Below are 19,122 nucleotides of genomic sequence, written 5' to 3' on the forward strand. Positions count from 1 at the left end.
AAGACCAAGTCTTTCAAATATTTTCTTTGATTTTCAAATTCTATTTGAGTTTTGTCTCTCTTAGAATTAAAAATGTCGAGCAAAGAGAGACCAGCTTGCTAGTAAATTAATACAATTTAAAAAATAGAGGCAGCGCACTGGTAAGTGCTGCTATTTGAGCTATTTTTAGAACAGGCCAGCGGGCGACTCATCTGGTCCTTACGGGCTACCTGGTGCCCGCGGGCACCGCGTTGGTGACCCTTGATCCAGATCAACTTAAAAAAAAAAGGTTTTATGGCTTTTCTGTCCAAAAAAAAAATTGTTTTTTATTGTAAAACTGAAATATGCAGTATTTAGTAATTAGGGCCCTAAAATATCAATAATGCAGGACACCATTGATTTTAATTATTTATTATTTTTGAGTAAATACAGTGAAAAGATAAATAAAATACCACTAAATATATTTGGGATACAAAAGGTGCCCCACTTTTTTTTTTTTTACTTTCAACACTTACGTTACGAGATGAACGTCCGATATATCCGTCAATTTTACATTTAAACTAATATTTTGTTTGTTTTATGCTAATTTGTCAAAGAAAACTTTGTTTTTATATGGCAACTACACAATATGTGCAATATTTACCACATAAAACATTTTAAAGTGAAGTATTTTAACTAATTGGAGCTTTAAAAATAATTAATTATAACATGGATTTTTTTTGTAATTTTTTTTTTAGCAGTGGCAAAAAAATTAAAAAATAAATAATTGATTGAGTAAAACCTGTAATTAGTAGATTGCACAGTACAGTACATATTCCGTACAATTGACCACTAAATGGTAACACCCCAATAAGTTTTTCAACTTGTTTAAGTCGGGGTCCACGTTAATCAATTCATGGTAAAGATGATTTTTACATGGTAAAATAAAGACAAAAGAAATAAAAAAAAGCCTGCATGGCAGCTTTGTGTCAACATTGCAACTTTTTCTCTTTATATTTCACCTCATTCCAATTTTTTTTAATGTTCTTTTTTATTTTTACAATAGCATTTCCGGACTGTGTGGGGGGCCGGTAAACAATTAGCTGCGGGCCACACTTTGGACACCCCTGCTTTAGGGCTAGTTATCTGTTGTAGAGGGTCCTAGTAATGGAATACAAGAAGTGGCACTCTTTGAGTTGAGTTGATGACCAAAGGAAAAATAAATGTTAATCTGTCTTCCCGTAATTTCCGGGGTTTGTCTGTTTTAGTTTGCAAGATAACTCAAAAAGCCATGTGCAAGTTTGCTATTCCCACTTCAATACAACAACTGCATTACATTCAACATGCATTAGAGCATGGGTGTCAAACTCTGGCCCGCAGGCCAAATTTGCCTGTCGTCACGTCCGCTTTTACGCCATACAAAGAACGTGCCGGTCCGGTCACAGAATACATGCTGCTTCAACACACACAATTGAATGCAAGGCATACTTGATCAACAGCCATACAGGTCACACTGAGGGTGGCCGTATAAACAACTTTAACACTTTTGCAAATATGCGCCACACTGTGAAGCCACACCAAACAAGAATGACAAACACATTTTGGGAGAACATCCACACCGTAGCACAACATAAACTCAACAGAAGAAATACCCAGAACTCCTTGCAGCACTAACTCTTCCGGGACGCTACACCAAACCCCGCTCCCCCAATTTTTTTTTTTATTTTATTTGATATGCCATTGCTTTTTTTAATAATTATTATCATTTGAAACTCGCTGTTGCATGTCACTATAAAGTTATATAAGCCTTGCTTGTTCAATATTCAATGCAAAACTTGTTTGGGTCCCTATTAAAAGGTTCATTTGTTCAAACTTGGCCCGCGGCTTGGTTCCGTTTTAAATTTTGGCCCACTCTGTATTTGACTTTGACACCCCTGGATTAGAGTCTCAAAATTGCAGCACCAAGGCATGGTTCTAAAATGCCCAAGCCACTTTACAACTGTTATTACTATGAGACTGATGTATAACACATGTGTATACAACTTTTTCTCCGTTTAATAATCCATCCATCCATCTTATACTGCTTATCCGGGCTTGGGTCGCGGGGGCAGCAGCCAAAGCAGTCCAGTCCATCACTGCTTGGACCTTAAAGGCCTACTGAAAGCCACTACTAGCGACCACGCAGTCTGATAGTTTATATATCAATGATGAAATATTAACATTGCAACACATGACAATACGGCCGCTTTAGTTTACTAAATTGCAATTTTAAATTTCCCGGGAGTTTCGTCTTGAAAACGTGTAATGATGACGTGTACGCAAGACGTCACAGGTTTTTAGGAAGTATGAGCGCTGCACACACACACAGCTAAATGTCGTCTGCTTTAACGGCGTAATTACACAGTATTTTGGACATCTGTGTTGCTGAATCTTTTGCAGTTTGTTCAATTAATATTGGAGAAGTCACAGTAGAAAGATGGAGTTGGGAAGCTTTAGTCTTTAGCCACACAAACACACGGTGTTTCCTTGTTTAAAATTCCCGGGGGTGAAGATTCACTATGGATCAGAGCGGTCAAACGAACATGGTTCCCGACCACTTGTCGACCGGCAGGTTTCGGTGAGAAAATTGTGGTAAAATGTCGGCTCTTACCGGAGATCTGCGAAGCTTGCGCCGTCCATGCAGCTGCCGTGACTTCCCTCAGACACTGGCGTCAACACACCCGTGGACACACCCCTCCAACTATCAGGTACTATTTAACTCACTAAAACAGTGGTCCCCAACCACCGGGCCATGGCCCGATTGGTACCGGGCCGCAGAATAATTTTTTATTAATTTTTATTTTTTTTTAAATATATATATATATATATATGTATATATATATATATCAATCAAGCAATCACTCAATCAAAGTTTACTTATATAGCCCTAAATCACTAGTGTCTCAAAGGGCTGCACAAACCACTACGACATCCTCGGTAGGCCCACATAAGGGCAAGGAAAACTCACACCCAGTGGGACGTCGGTGACAATGATGACTGAGAACCTTGGAGAGGAGGAAAGCAATGGATGTCGAGCAGGTCTAACATGATAATGTGAAAGTTCAATCCATAATGGATCCAACACAGTCGCGAGAGTCCAGTCCAAAGCAGATCCAACACAGCAGCGAGAGTCCCGTTCACAGCGGAGCCAGCAGGAAACCATCCCAAGCGGAGGCGGATCAGCAGCGCAGAGATGTCCCCAGCCGATACACAGGCAAGCAGTACATGGCCACCGGATCGGACCGGACCCCCTCCACAAGGGAGAGTGGGACATAGGAGAAAAAGAAAAGAAACGGCAGATCAACTGGTCTAAAAAGGAGGTCTATTTAAAGGCTAAAGTATACAAATGAGTTTTAAGGTGAGACTTAAATGCTTCTACTGAGGTAGCATCTCGAACTGTTACCGGGAGGGCATTCCAGAGTACTGGAGCCCGAACGGAAAACGCTCTATAGCCCGCAGACTTTTTTTGGGCTTTGGGAATCACTAATAAGCCGGAGTCCTTTGAAGGCAGATTTCTTGCCGGGTTACAATACAATCGGCAAGAGAGGATGGAGCTAGACCGTGTAGTATTTTATACGTAAGTAGTAAAACCTTAAAGTCACATCTTAAGTGCACAGGAAGCCAGTGCAGGTGAGCCAGTCCAGGTATATATGTATATAAAGGTATATACAGTACAGGTATATATGTATGTATATATGTATATAAAGGTATATACAGTACAGGTATATATGTATGTATATATGTATATAAAGGTATATACAGTACAGGCGTAATGTGATCAAACTTTCTTGTTCTTGTCAAAAGTCTAGCAGCCGCATTTTGTACCAACTGTAATCTTTTAATGCTAGACATGGGGAGACCCGAAAATAATACGTTACAGTAATCGAGACGAGACGTAACAAACGCATGGATAATGATCTCGGCGTCTTTAGTGGACAGAATGGAGCGAATTTTAGCGATATTACGGAGATGAAAGAAGGCCGTTTTAGTAACGCTTTTAATGTGTGCCTCAAAGGAGAGAGTTGGGTCGAAGAAAATACCCAGATTCTTTACCGAGTCACCTTGTTTAATTGTTTGGTTGTCAAATGTTAGAGTTGTATTATTAAATAGAGGTCGGTGTCTAGCAGGACCGATAATCAGCATTTCCGTTTTTTGGCGTTGAGTTGCAAAAAGTTAGCAGACATCCATTGTTTATATAATATATATATATATATTATTATTTTTTTTTTTTTTTTTTATTAAATCAACATAAAAAACACAATATACACTTACAACTAGTGCACCAACCACAAAAACCTCCCTTTTTCATGACAAAGAAAAAAAAAAAGGACACCCCCACCGGGCCGCGGGATAAATTATTAAGCGTTGACCGGTCCGCGGATATAAAAAGGTTGGGGACCACTGCACTAAAACACTAGCAACACAATAGAAAGATAAGGGATTTCATCTGAATCGCTCCCAATGCAATCGCCTTTTTTTTTTTTTTTTTTTACTTTATTTTTTTTTCTAGTCCTTCGCTATCAATATCCTCATCCACAAATCTTTCATCCTCGCTCAAATTAATGGGGCAATTGTCGTTTTCTCCGTCCGAATAGCTCTTGCTGCTGTTGGCTCCCATTATAAACAATGTGAGGATGTGAGGAGCCACATTATAAACTTGATTGATTGATTGATTGATACTTTTATTAGTAGATTGCACAGTTCAGTACATATTCCGTACAATTGACCACTAAATGGTAACACCCCAATAAGTTTTTCAACTTGTTTAAGTCGGGGTCCATGTTAATCAATTCCTGGTACAAATATATACTATCAACATAATACAGTCATCACACAAGTTAATCATCATAGTATGTACATTGAATTATTTACATTATTTACAATCCGGGGGGTGGGATGAGGAGCTTTGGTTGATATCAGAACTTCAGTCATCAACAATTGCATCAACAGAGAAATGTGGACATTGAAACAGTGTTGGTCTTATTTAGTAGGATATGTACAGCCAGCAGAGAACATAGTGAGTTCACATAGCATAAGAACAAGTATATACATTAGAAGTACATTTGAGTTGTTTATAATCCGGGGAGATGGGATGTGAATGGAGGAGGGTATTAGTAAAGTGTTGAAGTTGCCTGGAGGTGTTGTTTTAGAGCGCTTTTGAAGGAATATAGAGATGCACTTACTTTTATACCTGTTGGGAGTGCATTCCACATTGATGTGGCATAGAAAGAGAATGAGTTAAGACCTTTGTTAGATCGGAATCTGGGTTTAACGTGGTTTGTGGAGCTCCCCCTGGTGTTGTTCAATGTGAGGATGTGAGGAGCCACATTATAAACAATGTGAGGATGTGAGGAGCCCTCACACCAGTGACATCATCGGCTGCTACTTCCGGTAAAAGCAAGGCGGCATAGCCCGGTTGGTAGAGTGGCCGTGCCAGCAACTTGAGGGTTGCAGGTTCGATTCCCGCTTCCGCCATCCTAGTCACTGCCGTTGTGTCCTTGGGCAAGACACTTTACCCACCTGCTCCCAGTGCCACCCACACTGCTTTAAAATGTAACTTAGATATTGGGTTTCACTATGTAAAGCGCTTTGAGTCACTAGAGAAAAGCGCTATATAAATATAATTCACTTCACTTTTTATCAGCGACCAAAAGTTGCGGACTTTATCGTCGATGTTCTCTACTAAATCTTTTCAGCAAAAATATGGCAATATCGCAAAATGATCATAGAATGGACCTGCTATCCCCGTTTAAATAAGAAACTCTCATTTCAGTAGGCCTTTAATTTTGCTTGTTTTGGAAAGTCTTGACAAGCCAACTTTTCTTGTTCTATTGGCAGATAATTTTGCTTAACTCAAATAAAATAACCCTAATTTTTTTTTTCTTGCTTTTGAACACTGACTTTTTGCAGAGATACCTACTTTAGTACGCTGCTGATCCGCTTGAGATGGTTTCCTGTGGACGGGACTCTCGCTGCTGTCTTGGATCCGCTTTGAACTGAACTCTCGCGGCTGTGTTGGAGCCACTATGGATTGAACTTTCACAGTATCATGTTAGACCCGCTCGACATCCATTGCTTTCGGTCCCCTAGAGAGGGGGGGGGGGGGGGTTGCCCACATCTGAGGTCCTCTCCAAGGTTTCCTCATAGTCAGCATTGTCACTGGCGTCCCACTGGGTGTGAGTTTTCCTTGCCCTTTTGTGGGTTCTTCCGAGGATGTTGTAGTCGTAATGATTTGTGCAGTCCTTTGAGACATTTGTGATTTGGGGCTATATAAATAAACATTGATTGATTGATTGATTGACTTTTGTGTGGAAGGATCTACGTCTGCGCCTCAGTGTTAATTTATCTTTGTGCGTATTCCCTCGCCGTGGAATGAAGACTCCATCATACAATTAACAAAATAGCATGCGTATTAAAAGAGGGACTTAATGAGGCCTGAACATTACTTCTACTGCAGCCCAATTCATTAGATGAGTATGGATACACTTAATAATGTATCACAAGTATAACGATGGCTATTGAGGTTTGAAAGTCTTTTTGCGATGTGCTGATGGTGCCGAAACGGTAATTAGCGGCGGGGACGGATGGAGTCAATATAAGCGCAGTTAATATTTCAGTTTGAGGTTTATTAGCGGCGACGCAATCAGGCCGGGAGTGAAGGACTTTTCAAATCACTCAAATGTTGAGCCGGTGGCATTGAACTGTGATTTAAGCGTATTTGTTGTGGTTAATGTTCCCAACACTCGGAGGAGTGACGTTGGATGCACGTGACTTCACTGTAAATAGATGCTGCACTTCATTAAGGCTCATCTTTCAAATTGTGTTACTAATTAAGCTTAGACATACTCCAGTCATTTTTTTTCTTTAATGAACTTACTCAATTAACTGGCTTTTTTTTTTTCTCCCGTCTTTCAGAAGGCCTTTAATCCCGCTCGTTAGAAGCTCTGACAAATTATCCTTATTCACGTTGTCTCGTATGCTTTTTTTTTGTTACTGCTGAGGACAGTTTTCTGGCAGAATTAAACATTTTCTTCTCATTTTGCAGTTATATACAATACAGGCCAAAAGTTTGGACACACCTCCTAATTCAGGGGTAGGGAACCTGTGGCTCTTTCGATGACTGAATCTGGCTCTCGGATAAATCTTAGCTGACATTGCTTAACAGGATAAATAATGAATAATTCCGCTGGTAATCGCAGTGTTAAAAATTACATTCAAAATATAAAACATTCTCATACATTTTAATCCATCCGTTTTTTCTACCGCACCTGTTCATCATCAGTGAGCTTCCGAATAAAAATGTTATTAAAAAGAATAAGAGACTTATTCCGTACAATTGACCACTAAATGGTAACACCCCAATAAGTTTTTCAACTTGTTTAAGTCGCGGTCCTGTTATGATGGCAATATCACTCAAGTAAACATCAACATTTTTATGTTCCATTGAAAATATAGAACATTATGCATAAAGCATATGTTCCTTTTGACTGTACATGTACTGTAAATGTATAATGTGTTTAGATTATTCACATGTCAACAACGCTGTATAATAGACTGTATTTATGCTGTTCACATTCGGGGACGTCGTGGCGCGGTTTGGGGAGTAACCGTGCCAGCAAACCTGAGGGTTCCTGGTTCGATCCCCAGCTTCTATCACCCAACTCACGTCCGTTGTGTCTTTGAGCAAGACACGTCACACTTGCTCCTGATGGGTGGTGGTTAGGGCCTCGCATGGCAGCTCCCACCATCATTGTGTGAATTTGTGTGTGAATGGGTGAATGTGGAAATAGTGTCAAAGCGCTTTGAGAACCTAGAAGGTAGAAAAGCGCTATACAATTATTACCCATTTAGCATTTATTATGTGAAGATCTGTCATTTCCATTTCTGTTTTTGCTTCTTTGTTTCGTATTTACTTCCCATCAGTGCTTTTATTTTGTTTCCATTTCCTGTTTGTCCCGCTGAGCGCTGTTTTTTCCTCTCAACTGCTGCCAATCAGCATGTTTATATTTGTTAGGGATGCACCGAAATGAAAATTTGTGGCCAAAGCCGAATAAAACTTAAACGATTAGCCGAATATTGGTTGGTTTTGGAATTTTTCAAATCGGTCGAAAAATGTTGTAGTGGTGACATTTTTAATTGAGAAATGGTATTGAGGAATTCCTGGAATTTCGCGAAAACCGGGAATTTTTTCCAGTGTGTTAATGTTAATTTCGGGAATTTCATGGGAATGTTGGGAAAAGAGCAATTTTTTGGAAAATGCTAAATAATTAAGATTTTCTGATGAGTTGAATTGGTTGGTTTTGGAATTTTTCAAATCGGTCGAAAAATTTTGTAGTGGTGACATTTTTAATGGAGAAATGGTATTGAGGAATTCCTGGAATTTCGCGAAAACCGGGAATTTTTTCCAGTGTGTTAATGTTAATTTCGGGAATTTCATGGGAATGTTGGGAAAAGAGCAATTTTTTGGAAAATGCAAAATAATTGGAATTTTCTGATGAGATGATTTGGTTGGTTTTGGAATTTTTCCAGTGTGTCGAAAAATGTTGTAGTGGTGACATTTGTAATTGAGGAATTCCTGGAATTTCGCGAAAACCAGGAATTTTTACAGTGTGTCGATGTGAATTTGGGAATTTTATGGGATTTTTGGAAAAAATGCATTTTTTGGAAAATGCAAAATTATTGGAATTTTCTGATGAGTTGAATTGGTTGGTTTTGGAATTTTTCAAATCGGTCGAAACATGTTGTAGTGGTGACATTTTTAATTGAGAAATGGTATTGAGGAATTCCTGGAATTTCGCGAAAACCAGGAATTTTTCCAGTGTGTCTGTGAATTTGGGAATTTCATGGGAATTTTGGGAAAAGAGCATTTTTTGGAAAATGCAAAATAATTGGAATTTTCTGATGAGTTGAATTGGTTGGTTTTGGAATTTTTCAAATCGGTCGAAACATGTTGTAGTGTTGACATTTGTAATTGAGGAATTCCTGGAATTTCGCAAAAAACAGGAATTTTCCCAGTGTTTCGATGTGAATTTGGGAATTCCATGGGGATTTTGGAAAAAGAGCATTTTTTGAAAAATGCTAAATAATTGGAATTTTCTGATGAGTTCCATTGGTTGGTTTTGGAATTTTTCAAATCGGTCGAAAAATGTTGTAGTGGTGACATTTTTAATTGAGAAATGGTATTGAGGAATTCCTGGAATTTCGCGAAAACCAGGAATTTTTCCAGTGTGTCTGTGAATTTGGGAATTTCATGGGAATTTTGGGAAAAGAGCATTTTTTGGAAAATGCAAAATAATTGGAATTTTCTGATGAGTTGAATTGGTTGGTTTTGGAATTTTTCAAATCGGTCGAAAAATGTTGTAGTGGTGACATTTTTAATTGAGAAATGGTATTGAGGAATTCCTGGAATTTCGCAAAAACCAGGAATTTTTCCAGTGTGTCGATGTGAATTTGGGAATTTCATGGGAATTTTGGGAAAAGCGCGTTTTTTGGAAAATGCTAAATAATTGAAATTTTCTGATGAGTTGAATTGGTTGGTTTTGGAATTTTTCAAATCGGTCGAAAAATGTTGTAGTGGTGACATTTGTAATTGAGGAATTCCTGGAATTTCGCGAAAACCAGGAATTTTTCCAGTATGTCTGTGAATTTGGGAATTTCATGGGAATTTGGGGAAAAGAGCATTTTTTGGAAAATGCTAAATAATTGGAATTTTCTGATGAGTTGAATTGGTTGGTTTTGGAATTTTTAAAATTGGTCGAAAAAAGTTGTAGTGGTGACATTTGTAATTGAGGAATTCCTGGAATTTCGCGAAAACCAGGAATTTTTTCCAGTGTGTCGATTTGAATTTGGGAATTTCATGGGAATTTTGGGAAAAGAGCTTTTTGGGAAAATGCTAAATAATTGAAATTTTCTGATGAGTTGAATTGGTTGTTTTTGGAATTTTTCAAATCGGTTGAAAATGTTGTAGTGGTGACATTTGTAATTGAGAAATGCTATTGATGAATTCCTGGAATTTCGCGAAAACCGGGATTTTTCCAGTTCAAAAAACAACTTTGTTTTTTGTCCTGATTAAGAGGAATGATTTGACGGTTGAAGTGTGCTGAAAAATCTGGAAGGAGTAGTCGCCAGAAAAAAAGATTTGAAAAAAAAAAGGGAATTCTGTGAATTCCTGGAAATTTCTTCATCTTGAAAAAATTATAGGATGAGTTGAATGCGTTGAAGGTGAAATTGTTTGAATCGGTCGAAAAATGTGGAAATGGGGGAAGTTTAAGAAAATGTCCAATTCATTTCGAATGGGAAAAAATGTCCTGGAAAACCTGTGAAAATTGGGAATTTTTGAAAATGTTCAAGGGAAAACCCGCTATTCCCAACTATTTGAAGTTGGAACGGTTTGAATCGGATGAAACATGTTTCTAATTGTTGTGGAAATGATTATACACACCTTTTTTTAATCCATATTTCATCTTTCTAGCGTTCTGTGAAGACGGCTGCAGGAGCGGCGGGACGTGTGTGTCTCCCAACACTTGTGTTTGTCCTTCAGGATTCACAGGACGCTTTTGTGAAACAGGTAAGACTGAAAATGCTCTCCAGAATTTGACGGTACTCTTTGAAGCAGGAGTGTCAAACACATTTTTATTGAGGGCCACATCACAGTCATGCCTGCTTTTAAGGGCTGATTTTTTAAAAGTATTTTACATGTTGCATGCGGGTAATAACCTGTGATTAATCACGATTAATCGAAATGCACATGCATTTGATTATTAGATTGTTTGTATGTATAACTTGTTATAAAATGATAAATAAAGGTGGCAAGTGGATATTGAACTATTAGATATTTTTACAATACAGTATATTGTAATATCATTGACATGATCAGATAATATTAAAGTTTAAAATACACAAATGCATTTAGTAAAAAAATAAATAAAAAAGTATTTTATTGATAACCCATTTTTTTCCAGGCTTTCGCGGGCCACATAAAATGTTGCGGCGGGCCAGAAATGGCCCCCGGGCCTTGAGTTTGACACTTATGCTTTAAAGTAACAGAAATAGGAATATTGCTGTGAAATTAAACTACAAATGTTGATAGAATGGGTAAATTAAACATTTTATGTCTGCTGTTTTTGTATGTTTACCCCCTTCTTATGGAAAGTCATTTTTTTAGAACTATGTGTACTGCAACCCAGACAGACAAATAAGTAAAAGAAAATAACAAATTAAAAAATATATATATATATTCATTTGTGAACTAATCAAATCCAAGTTTTATTTATGTAGCACCTACACAGGGTACTATTAAGGTCCAAATTAAGTGCAAAATAGCGTGTGTTAACTATAAAACTGTGTATAGTATCAGTGGGCATGTTGCGGGTTATCTACTAAAACCACAACTGTGCTAAAGGAGTGCTTATTTTATTTATTTTTTTCAATTGTTAGTTATTTATTTTCTATTTCGAATACATAAAAAGGCCAAGCATATGTGTTCTTGTTTTGGATAAGAATTATGAACGATAAACATGCACATCTCTTTCACATTTATTAATACTTACAGTATGATTTTTAATATTATTATTTTTTTTCATTAATTGGTCCAACAAAATAATACACAATAATACCATAATAATACAATTCCAATTCCAATTTTAATTAATCCCTAATTCCAACCCTTGATGCTGAGCGTCAAGCAGGGAGGTCATGGGTCCCATTTTTATAGTCTTTGGTATGACTCGATGGGGTTCGAACTCACGACCTACCCATCTCAGGGCGGACACTCTAGGCCACTGAGTAGGTAGTAGAGTCTTAACTTGCACTTACAGATGTAGCGACCAACTGTAGTTACTGACAGTGGTTTTCTGAAGTATTCCTGAGTGTGGTGATATCATTTACACACCGATGTTGCTTTTCGATGCAGTACCATTTGAGGGATCGAAGGTCACGGCCTTGCCACTTACGTGCAGGTAATGGGTCCCTGTAGCATTTTAAACACATTTTCCAGATACGTAAAATCAGAGTAATATATTTTAGTCCTTTTTGTTTTTTTTATTTTTGCACTAATCAGTCCAACAAAATAATACCACAATAATACAATTCCAATTCCAAAACCGGCCCAGCAACATTCAGAATAGCAATCAACAGAGCAATTGAGAGGACACAACAAACATGACACAAAACAATCCAAAAGTAAGTCCAACAACAAAAATGAACAATATCAACAACAGTATCAAAATTGATAAGAATTCCAACATAGTAGTGATTAGAAATCCCTCATTTACATGATCATCACAGACATTTAAAAAAAAAAAACATTTAAAACATTTACAAAAGTGTCACAGTGGCTTACACTTGCGTCACATCTCATTGTGTCCAATATTTTTGGCAAATATAAAATAAGTCATGTTTTAAGTTCATTTAATAGTTCAATAATGAATCCCATATTCCAACACAACAGGGGTAGGGAACCTATGGCTCTAGAGCCAGATGTGGCTCTTTTGATGACTGCTTCTGGCTCTCGGATCAATTTTAGCTGACATTGCTTAACATGATAAGTAATGAATAATTCCACTGCTAATCAGTGTCAAAAATAACGTTCAAAATCTAAAACATTCTCATGCATTTTCATCCATCCATCCGTTTTCTACCGCACCTGTTCAAGAAGTCGCATTAATGGTAAGAAGCATTTTATTTATTGTTGGTTAGCCTCAGAATAACAATGTTATTAAAAAAGAATAAGAGACTTACTACACTCTAAAAATGTTGGTCTTTCTTAAAAATGCACGCATATAGTCGTATTCAGTGTTAAAAAAAAAAAATCATATGGCTCTCACGAAAATACTTAAAATACAGCATCAAGCACTCCTGTGAAGTGAAAACCATTTCAGGTGACCACCTCTTGCAGCTCATTGAGAGAATGCCAAAGGTGTGCGAAAAAGTAATCTGCGCAAAGGGTGGCTATTTTAAAGAATACAAAACATGATTTCAGTTATTTCACCTTTTTTCTGTTAAGTACATGTGTTCATTCATAGTTTTGATGCCTTCAGTTTACAATATAAATTGTCATGAAAATTAAGAAAACGCTTTGAATGAGGAGAAGGTGTGTCCAAACCTTTGGCCGGTACTGTATAGAATGTACTGGTTTTGAAGCTGAAATGGTGCCAAAAAAGCACTACTGTACTGGAGTGTGTATCCTCAGGTTATTGACTATATTGATATATTAAAACAAAAACAAAACTAAACCTTCACTTTTAGTGTTAAACCTGTGAACCTTGCTACATTCTTTTAGGATTGTCCCCCTTCCCAACAATTTATCCCTTAGTGTCTTCCTCTACAACAGTCCTGGGCAAATCAATCAATCAATCAATCAATGTTTACTTATATAGCCCTAAATCACTAGTGTCTCAAAGGGCTGCACAAACCACCACGACATCCTCGGTAGGCCCACATAAGGGCAAGGAAAACTCACACCCAGTGGGACGTCGGTGACAATGATGACTATGAGAACCTTGGAGAGGAGGAAAGCAATGGATGTCGAGCGGGTCTAACATGATACTGTGAAAGTTCAATCCACAATGGATACAACACAGTCGCGAGAGTCCAGTCCAAAGAGGATCCAAAACACAGCAGCGAGAGTCCCGTTCACAGCGGAGCCAGCAGGAAACCATCCCAAGCGGAGGCGGACCAGCAGCGCAGAGATGTCCCCAGCCGATACACAGGCGAGCAGTACATGGCCACCGGATCGGACCGGACCCCCTCCACACGGGAGAGTGGGACATAGAAGAAAAAGAAAAGAAACGGCAGATCAACTGGTCTAAAAAGGGAGTCTATTTAAAGGCTAGAGTATACAAATGAGTTTTAAGGTGAGACTTAAATGCTTCTACTGAGGTGGCATCTCGAACTGTTACCGGGAGGGCATTCCAGAGTACTGGAGCCCGAACGGAAAACGCTCTATAGCCCGCAGACTTTTTTTGGGCTTTGGGAATCACTAATAAGCCGGAGTCCTTTGAACGCAGATTTCTTGCCGGGACATATGGTACAATACAATCGGCAAGATAGGATGGAGCTAGACCGTGTAGTATTTTATACGTAAGTAGTAAAACCTTAAAGTCACATCTTAAGTGCACAGGAAGCCAGTGCAGGTGAGCCAGCATAGGTATATATGTATGTATATATGTATATAAAGGTATATACAGTATAGGTATATATGTATGTATATATGTATATAAAGGTATATACAGTATAGGTATATATGTATGTATATATGTATATAAAGGTATATACAGTATAGGTATATATGTATGTATATATGTATATAAAGGTATATACAGTATAGGTATATATGTATGTATATATGTATATAAAGGTATATACAGTACAGGCGTAATGTGATCAAACTTTCTTGTTCTTGTCAAAAGTCTAGCAGCCGCATTTTGTACCAACTGTAATCTTTTAATGCTAGACATGGGGAGACCCGAAAATAATACGTTACAGTAGTCGAGACGAGACGTAACAAACGCATGGATAATGATCTCAGCGTCTTTAGTGGACAGAATGGAGCGAATTTTAGCGATGTTACGGAGATGAAAGAAGGCCGTTTTAGTAACGCTTTTAATGTGTGACTCAAAGGAGAGAGTTGGGTCGAAGATAATACCCAGATTCTTTACCGTGTCGCCTTGTTTAATTGTTTGGTTGTCAAATGTTAGAGTTGTATTATTAAATAGAGTTCGGTGTCTAGCAGGACCGATAATCAGCATTTCCGAATGAAGGCCTGGGGCCGTTAAGATTTTCAATCTGGCCCGCCGGAGATTCCTAAATAATTTTTTTTAGATCTTTAAGATGGAAGCTGTAGCATTGGCTAGAACCCGTATGCGTTTGTAACAACGAGATATATTTGACATGTTTTTGCTTTTATAAAACATCTTTGGAGATATATGTTCATGTACAGTACATGAAGACCAACAAAGCTAAATAGATTGTGTTCCCCAATTTGCTCATTTAAAAGACACAATCCTCGGCACACGAGCCTGCTCAGAGTGTCCGCCCTGAGAGCGGTGGGTCGTGAGTTCAAACGCCGCCAGAGTCATACCAAAGACTATAGAAATGAGACCCATTAACTTCCTGTTTGACACTCAGCATCAAGGGTTGGAATTGGGGGTTAAATCACCGCCGCTGCTGCTCACTGCTCCCCTCATCTCCCAGGGGGTGGAACAAGGGGAAGGTTCAAATGCAGAGGTTAAGTTCACCACACCTCAGTGGTACTTTAAAGGCCTACTGAAAGCCACTACTAGCCACCACACAGTCTGATAGTTTATATATCAATGATGTGAAGTGAAGTGAATTATATTTATATAGCGCTTTTTCTCTAGTGACTCAAAGCACTTTACATAGTGAAACCCAATATCTAAGTTACATTTAAACCAGTGTGGGTGGCACTGGGAGCAGGTGGGTAAAGTGTCTTGCCCAAGGACACAACGGCAGTGACTAGGATGGCACAAGCGGGAATCGAACCTGCAACCCTCAAGTTGCTGGCACGGCCACTCTACCAACCCAGCTATGCCGACCCATAATTTAATAATAAATGATGAAATATTAACATTGCAACACATGCCAATACGGCCTTTTTAGTTTACTAAATTGCAATTTTAAATTTCCCGCGGAGTTTCTTGTTGAAAACGTTGTGTAATGATGAGGCGTGTTTGTGACGTTATTGGTTGGAGGGGACATTTTAGCCCAGCACCACTTACAACTAAACGTTGTCTCTTTTCATCGCATAATTACACAGTATTCTGGACATCTGTGTTGCTGAATCTTTTGCAATTTGTTCAATTAATAATGGAGACGTCAAAGAAGAAAGATGTAGGTGGAAAGCGGTGGATTGCGGCTGCCTTTAGCAACCGAGACACAGCCAATGTTTGTTTGTTAGTTGAGAAGCTTTAACACAGAGCGGTCAAGCGAACATGTTTCTCTCCGTCAACTAGCCAGTTCTTGGATGGGAAAATTGGGATATTAAGTCAGCTCTTACCGGAGACTTCAGTGGATTATGTTACCTCCTGCAGCAGCTGTCAAAAAAGCAGCTGTGATCTTGGCTCCTCCACTGGGTGTGAGTTTTCATTGCCCTTATGTGGGCCTACCGAGGATGTCGTAGTGGTTTGTGTTGTGGTTTGTGTAGCCCTTTGAGACACTAGTGATTCAGGGCTATATAAGTAAACATTGATTGATTGATTGATGGCTTCTCTCATAGACTCTGGCTTCACCGCAGCCATCCGACTTTCAGGTATGGCTTTTAGAATCTCACTAAAATACTATTAACACGATAAGCAGATAAGGGATTTTCCAGAATTATCCTAGTACATGTGTCTAATTACATCTGAAACGCTATCACTGTCGCCGCCCGGAGCTGGCGCCTTTTTTTTTTTTTTTTGTGCCTCACTCTAACTTTCCTCATCCACGAATCTTTCATCCTCGCTCAAATTAATGGGGAAATTGTCGCTTTCTCGGTCCGAATAGCTCCTGCTGCTGGAGGCTATAATTATAAACGATGTTCAGATGTGAGGAGCCCTACAACCCGTGACGTCACGCGCACATCGTCTGCTCCTTCCGGTAAAGGCAAGGCTTTTTTTTTAGCGACCAAAAGTTGCAAACTTTATCGTCGATGTTCTCTACTAAATCCTTTCAGTAAAAATATGGCAATATCGCGAAAAGATCAAGTATGACACAAAGAATGGACCTGCTATCCCCGTTTAAATAAGAAAATCTCATTTCAGTAGGCCTTTAACTTTAAAAAACACCAGCTTAGTCGATCAGCTATCAAGTTTGCAGGTGTTTTAATTCATGCAGACATTTAGTAGTGAAGTGAAGTGAATTATATTTATATAGCGCTTTTCTCAAGTGACTCAAAGCGCTTTACATAGTGACACCCAATATCTAAGTTACATTTAAACCAGTGTGGGTGGCACTGGGAGCAGGTGGGTAAAGTGTCTTGCCCAAGGACACAACGGCAGTAACTAGGATGGCACAAGCGGGAATCGAACCTGCAACCCTCAAGTTGCTGGCACGGCCACTCTACCAACCCAGCTATGCCGACCCATAATTTAATAATAAATGATGAAATATTAACATTGCAACACATGCCAATACGGCCGGTTTAGTTTACTAAATTGCAATTTTAAATTTCCCGCGGAGTTTCTTGTTGAAAACGTCGCGGAATGATGACGCTTGTTTGTGACGTTATTGGTTGGAGGGGACAGTGTAGCCCAGCAACACTTACAACTAAACGTTGTCTCTTTTCATCGCATAATTACACAGTATTCTGGACATCTGTGTTGCTGAATCTTTTGCAATTTGTTCAATTAATAATGGAGACGTCAAAGAAGAAAGATGTAGGTGGAAAGCGGTGGATTGCGGCTGCCTTTAGCAACCGAGACACAGCCAATGTTTGTTTGTTAGTTGAGAAGCTTTAACACAGAGCGGTCAAGCGAACATGTTTCTCTCCGTCAACTAGCCAGTTCTTGGATGGGAAAATTGGGATATTAAGTCAGCTCTTACCGGAGACTTCAGTGGATTATGTTACCTCCTGCAGCAGCTGTCAAAAAAGCAGCTGTGATCTTGGCTCCTCCACTGGGTGTGAGTTTTCCTTGCCCTTATGTGGGCCTACCGAGGATGTCGTAGTGGTTTGTGTTGTGGTTTGTGTAGCCCTTTGAGACACTAGTGATTCAGGGCTATATAAGTAAACATTGATTGATTGATTGATGGCTTTTCTCATAGACTCTGGCTTCACCGCAGCCATCCGACTTTCAGGTATGGCTTTTAGAATGTCACTAAAATACTATTAACACAATAAGCAGATAAGGGATTTTCCAGAATTATCCTAGTAAATGTGTCTAATTACATCTGAAACGCTACCAATGTCACCGCCCGGAGCTGTCGCTTTTTTTTTTTTTTTTGTGCCTCACTCTAACTTTCCTCATCCACGAATCTTTCATCCTCGCTCAAATTAATGGGGAAATTGTCGCTTTCTCGGTCCGAATAGCTCCTGCTGCTGGAGGCTATGATTATAAACGATGTGAGGATGTGAGGAGCCCTACAACCTGTGACATCACGCGCACATCGTCTGCTACTTCCAGTAATGGCAAGGCTTGTTTTTTAGCGACCAAAAGTTGCAAACTTTATCGTCGATGTTCTCTACTAAATCCTTTCAGTAAAAATATGGCAATATCGCGAAAAGATCAAGTATGACACATAGAATGGACCTGCTATCCCCGTTTAAATAAGAACATCTCATTTCAGTAGGCCTTTAACTTTAAATAACACCAGCTTAGTTGATCAGCTATCAAGTTTGCAGGTGTTTTAATTCATGCAGACATTTAGTAGTGAAGTGAAGTGAATTATATTTATATAGCGCTTTTCTCAAGCGACTCAAAGCGCTTTACATAGTGACACCCAATATCTAAGTTACATTTAAAGCAGTGTGGGTGGTACTGGGAGCAGGTGGGTAAAGTGTCTTGCCCAAGGACACAACGGCAGTGACTAGGATGGCACAAGCGGGAATCGAACCTGCAACCCTCAAGTTGCTGGCACGGCCACTCTACCAACCGAGCTATGCCGCCCCATAATTTAATAATAAATGATGAAATATTAACATTGCAACACATGCCAATACGGCCGGTTTAGTTTACTAAATTGCAATTTTAAATTTCCCGCGGAATTTCTTGTTGAAAACGTCGCGGAATGATGAGGCGTGTTTGTGACGTTATTAGTTGGAGGGGACATTTTAGCCCAGCACCACTTACAACTAAAAGTCGTCTCTTTTCATCGCATAATTACACAGTATCCTGGACATCTGTGTTGCTGAATCTTTTGCAATTTGTTCAATTAATAATGGAGACGTCAAAGAAGAAAGATGTAGGTGGAAAGCGGTGGATTGCGGCTGCCTTTAGCCTTATGCAGACATTTAGTAGTGAAGTGAATTATATTTATATAGCGCTTTTCTCAAGTGACTCAAAGCGCTTTACATAGTGACACCCAATATCTAAGTTACATTTAAACCAGTGTGGGTGGCACTGGGAGCAGGTGGGTAAAGTGTCTTGCCCAAGGACACAACGGCAGTGACTAGGATGGCGGAAGCGGGAATCG

At 39.0% G+C, this 19,122-nt stretch overlaps 1 protein-coding gene across 1 annotated transcript in view; it reads left to right on the forward strand.

The window, feature by feature from the left end:
* LOC133543114 (protein kinase C-binding protein NELL1-like) overlaps positions 1-19,122 on the forward strand; it is an 881,729-nt gene that overhangs the window by 759,304 nt on the left and 103,303 nt on the right. The window contains exon 15 of the mRNA XM_061887562.1: positions 10,469-10,564. Coding sequence (XP_061743546.1) covers positions 10,469-10,564 — 96 coding nt within the window. The remainder of the gene's footprint in view (positions 1-10,468; positions 10,565-19,122) is intronic.

The sequence above is a fragment of the Nerophis ophidion genome, linkage group LG25 (assembly GCF_033978795.1).
Source record: "Nerophis ophidion isolate RoL-2023_Sa linkage group LG25, RoL_Noph_v1.0, whole genome shotgun sequence".
NCBI lineage: Eukaryota > Metazoa > Chordata > Actinopteri > Syngnathiformes > Syngnathidae > Nerophis > Nerophis ophidion.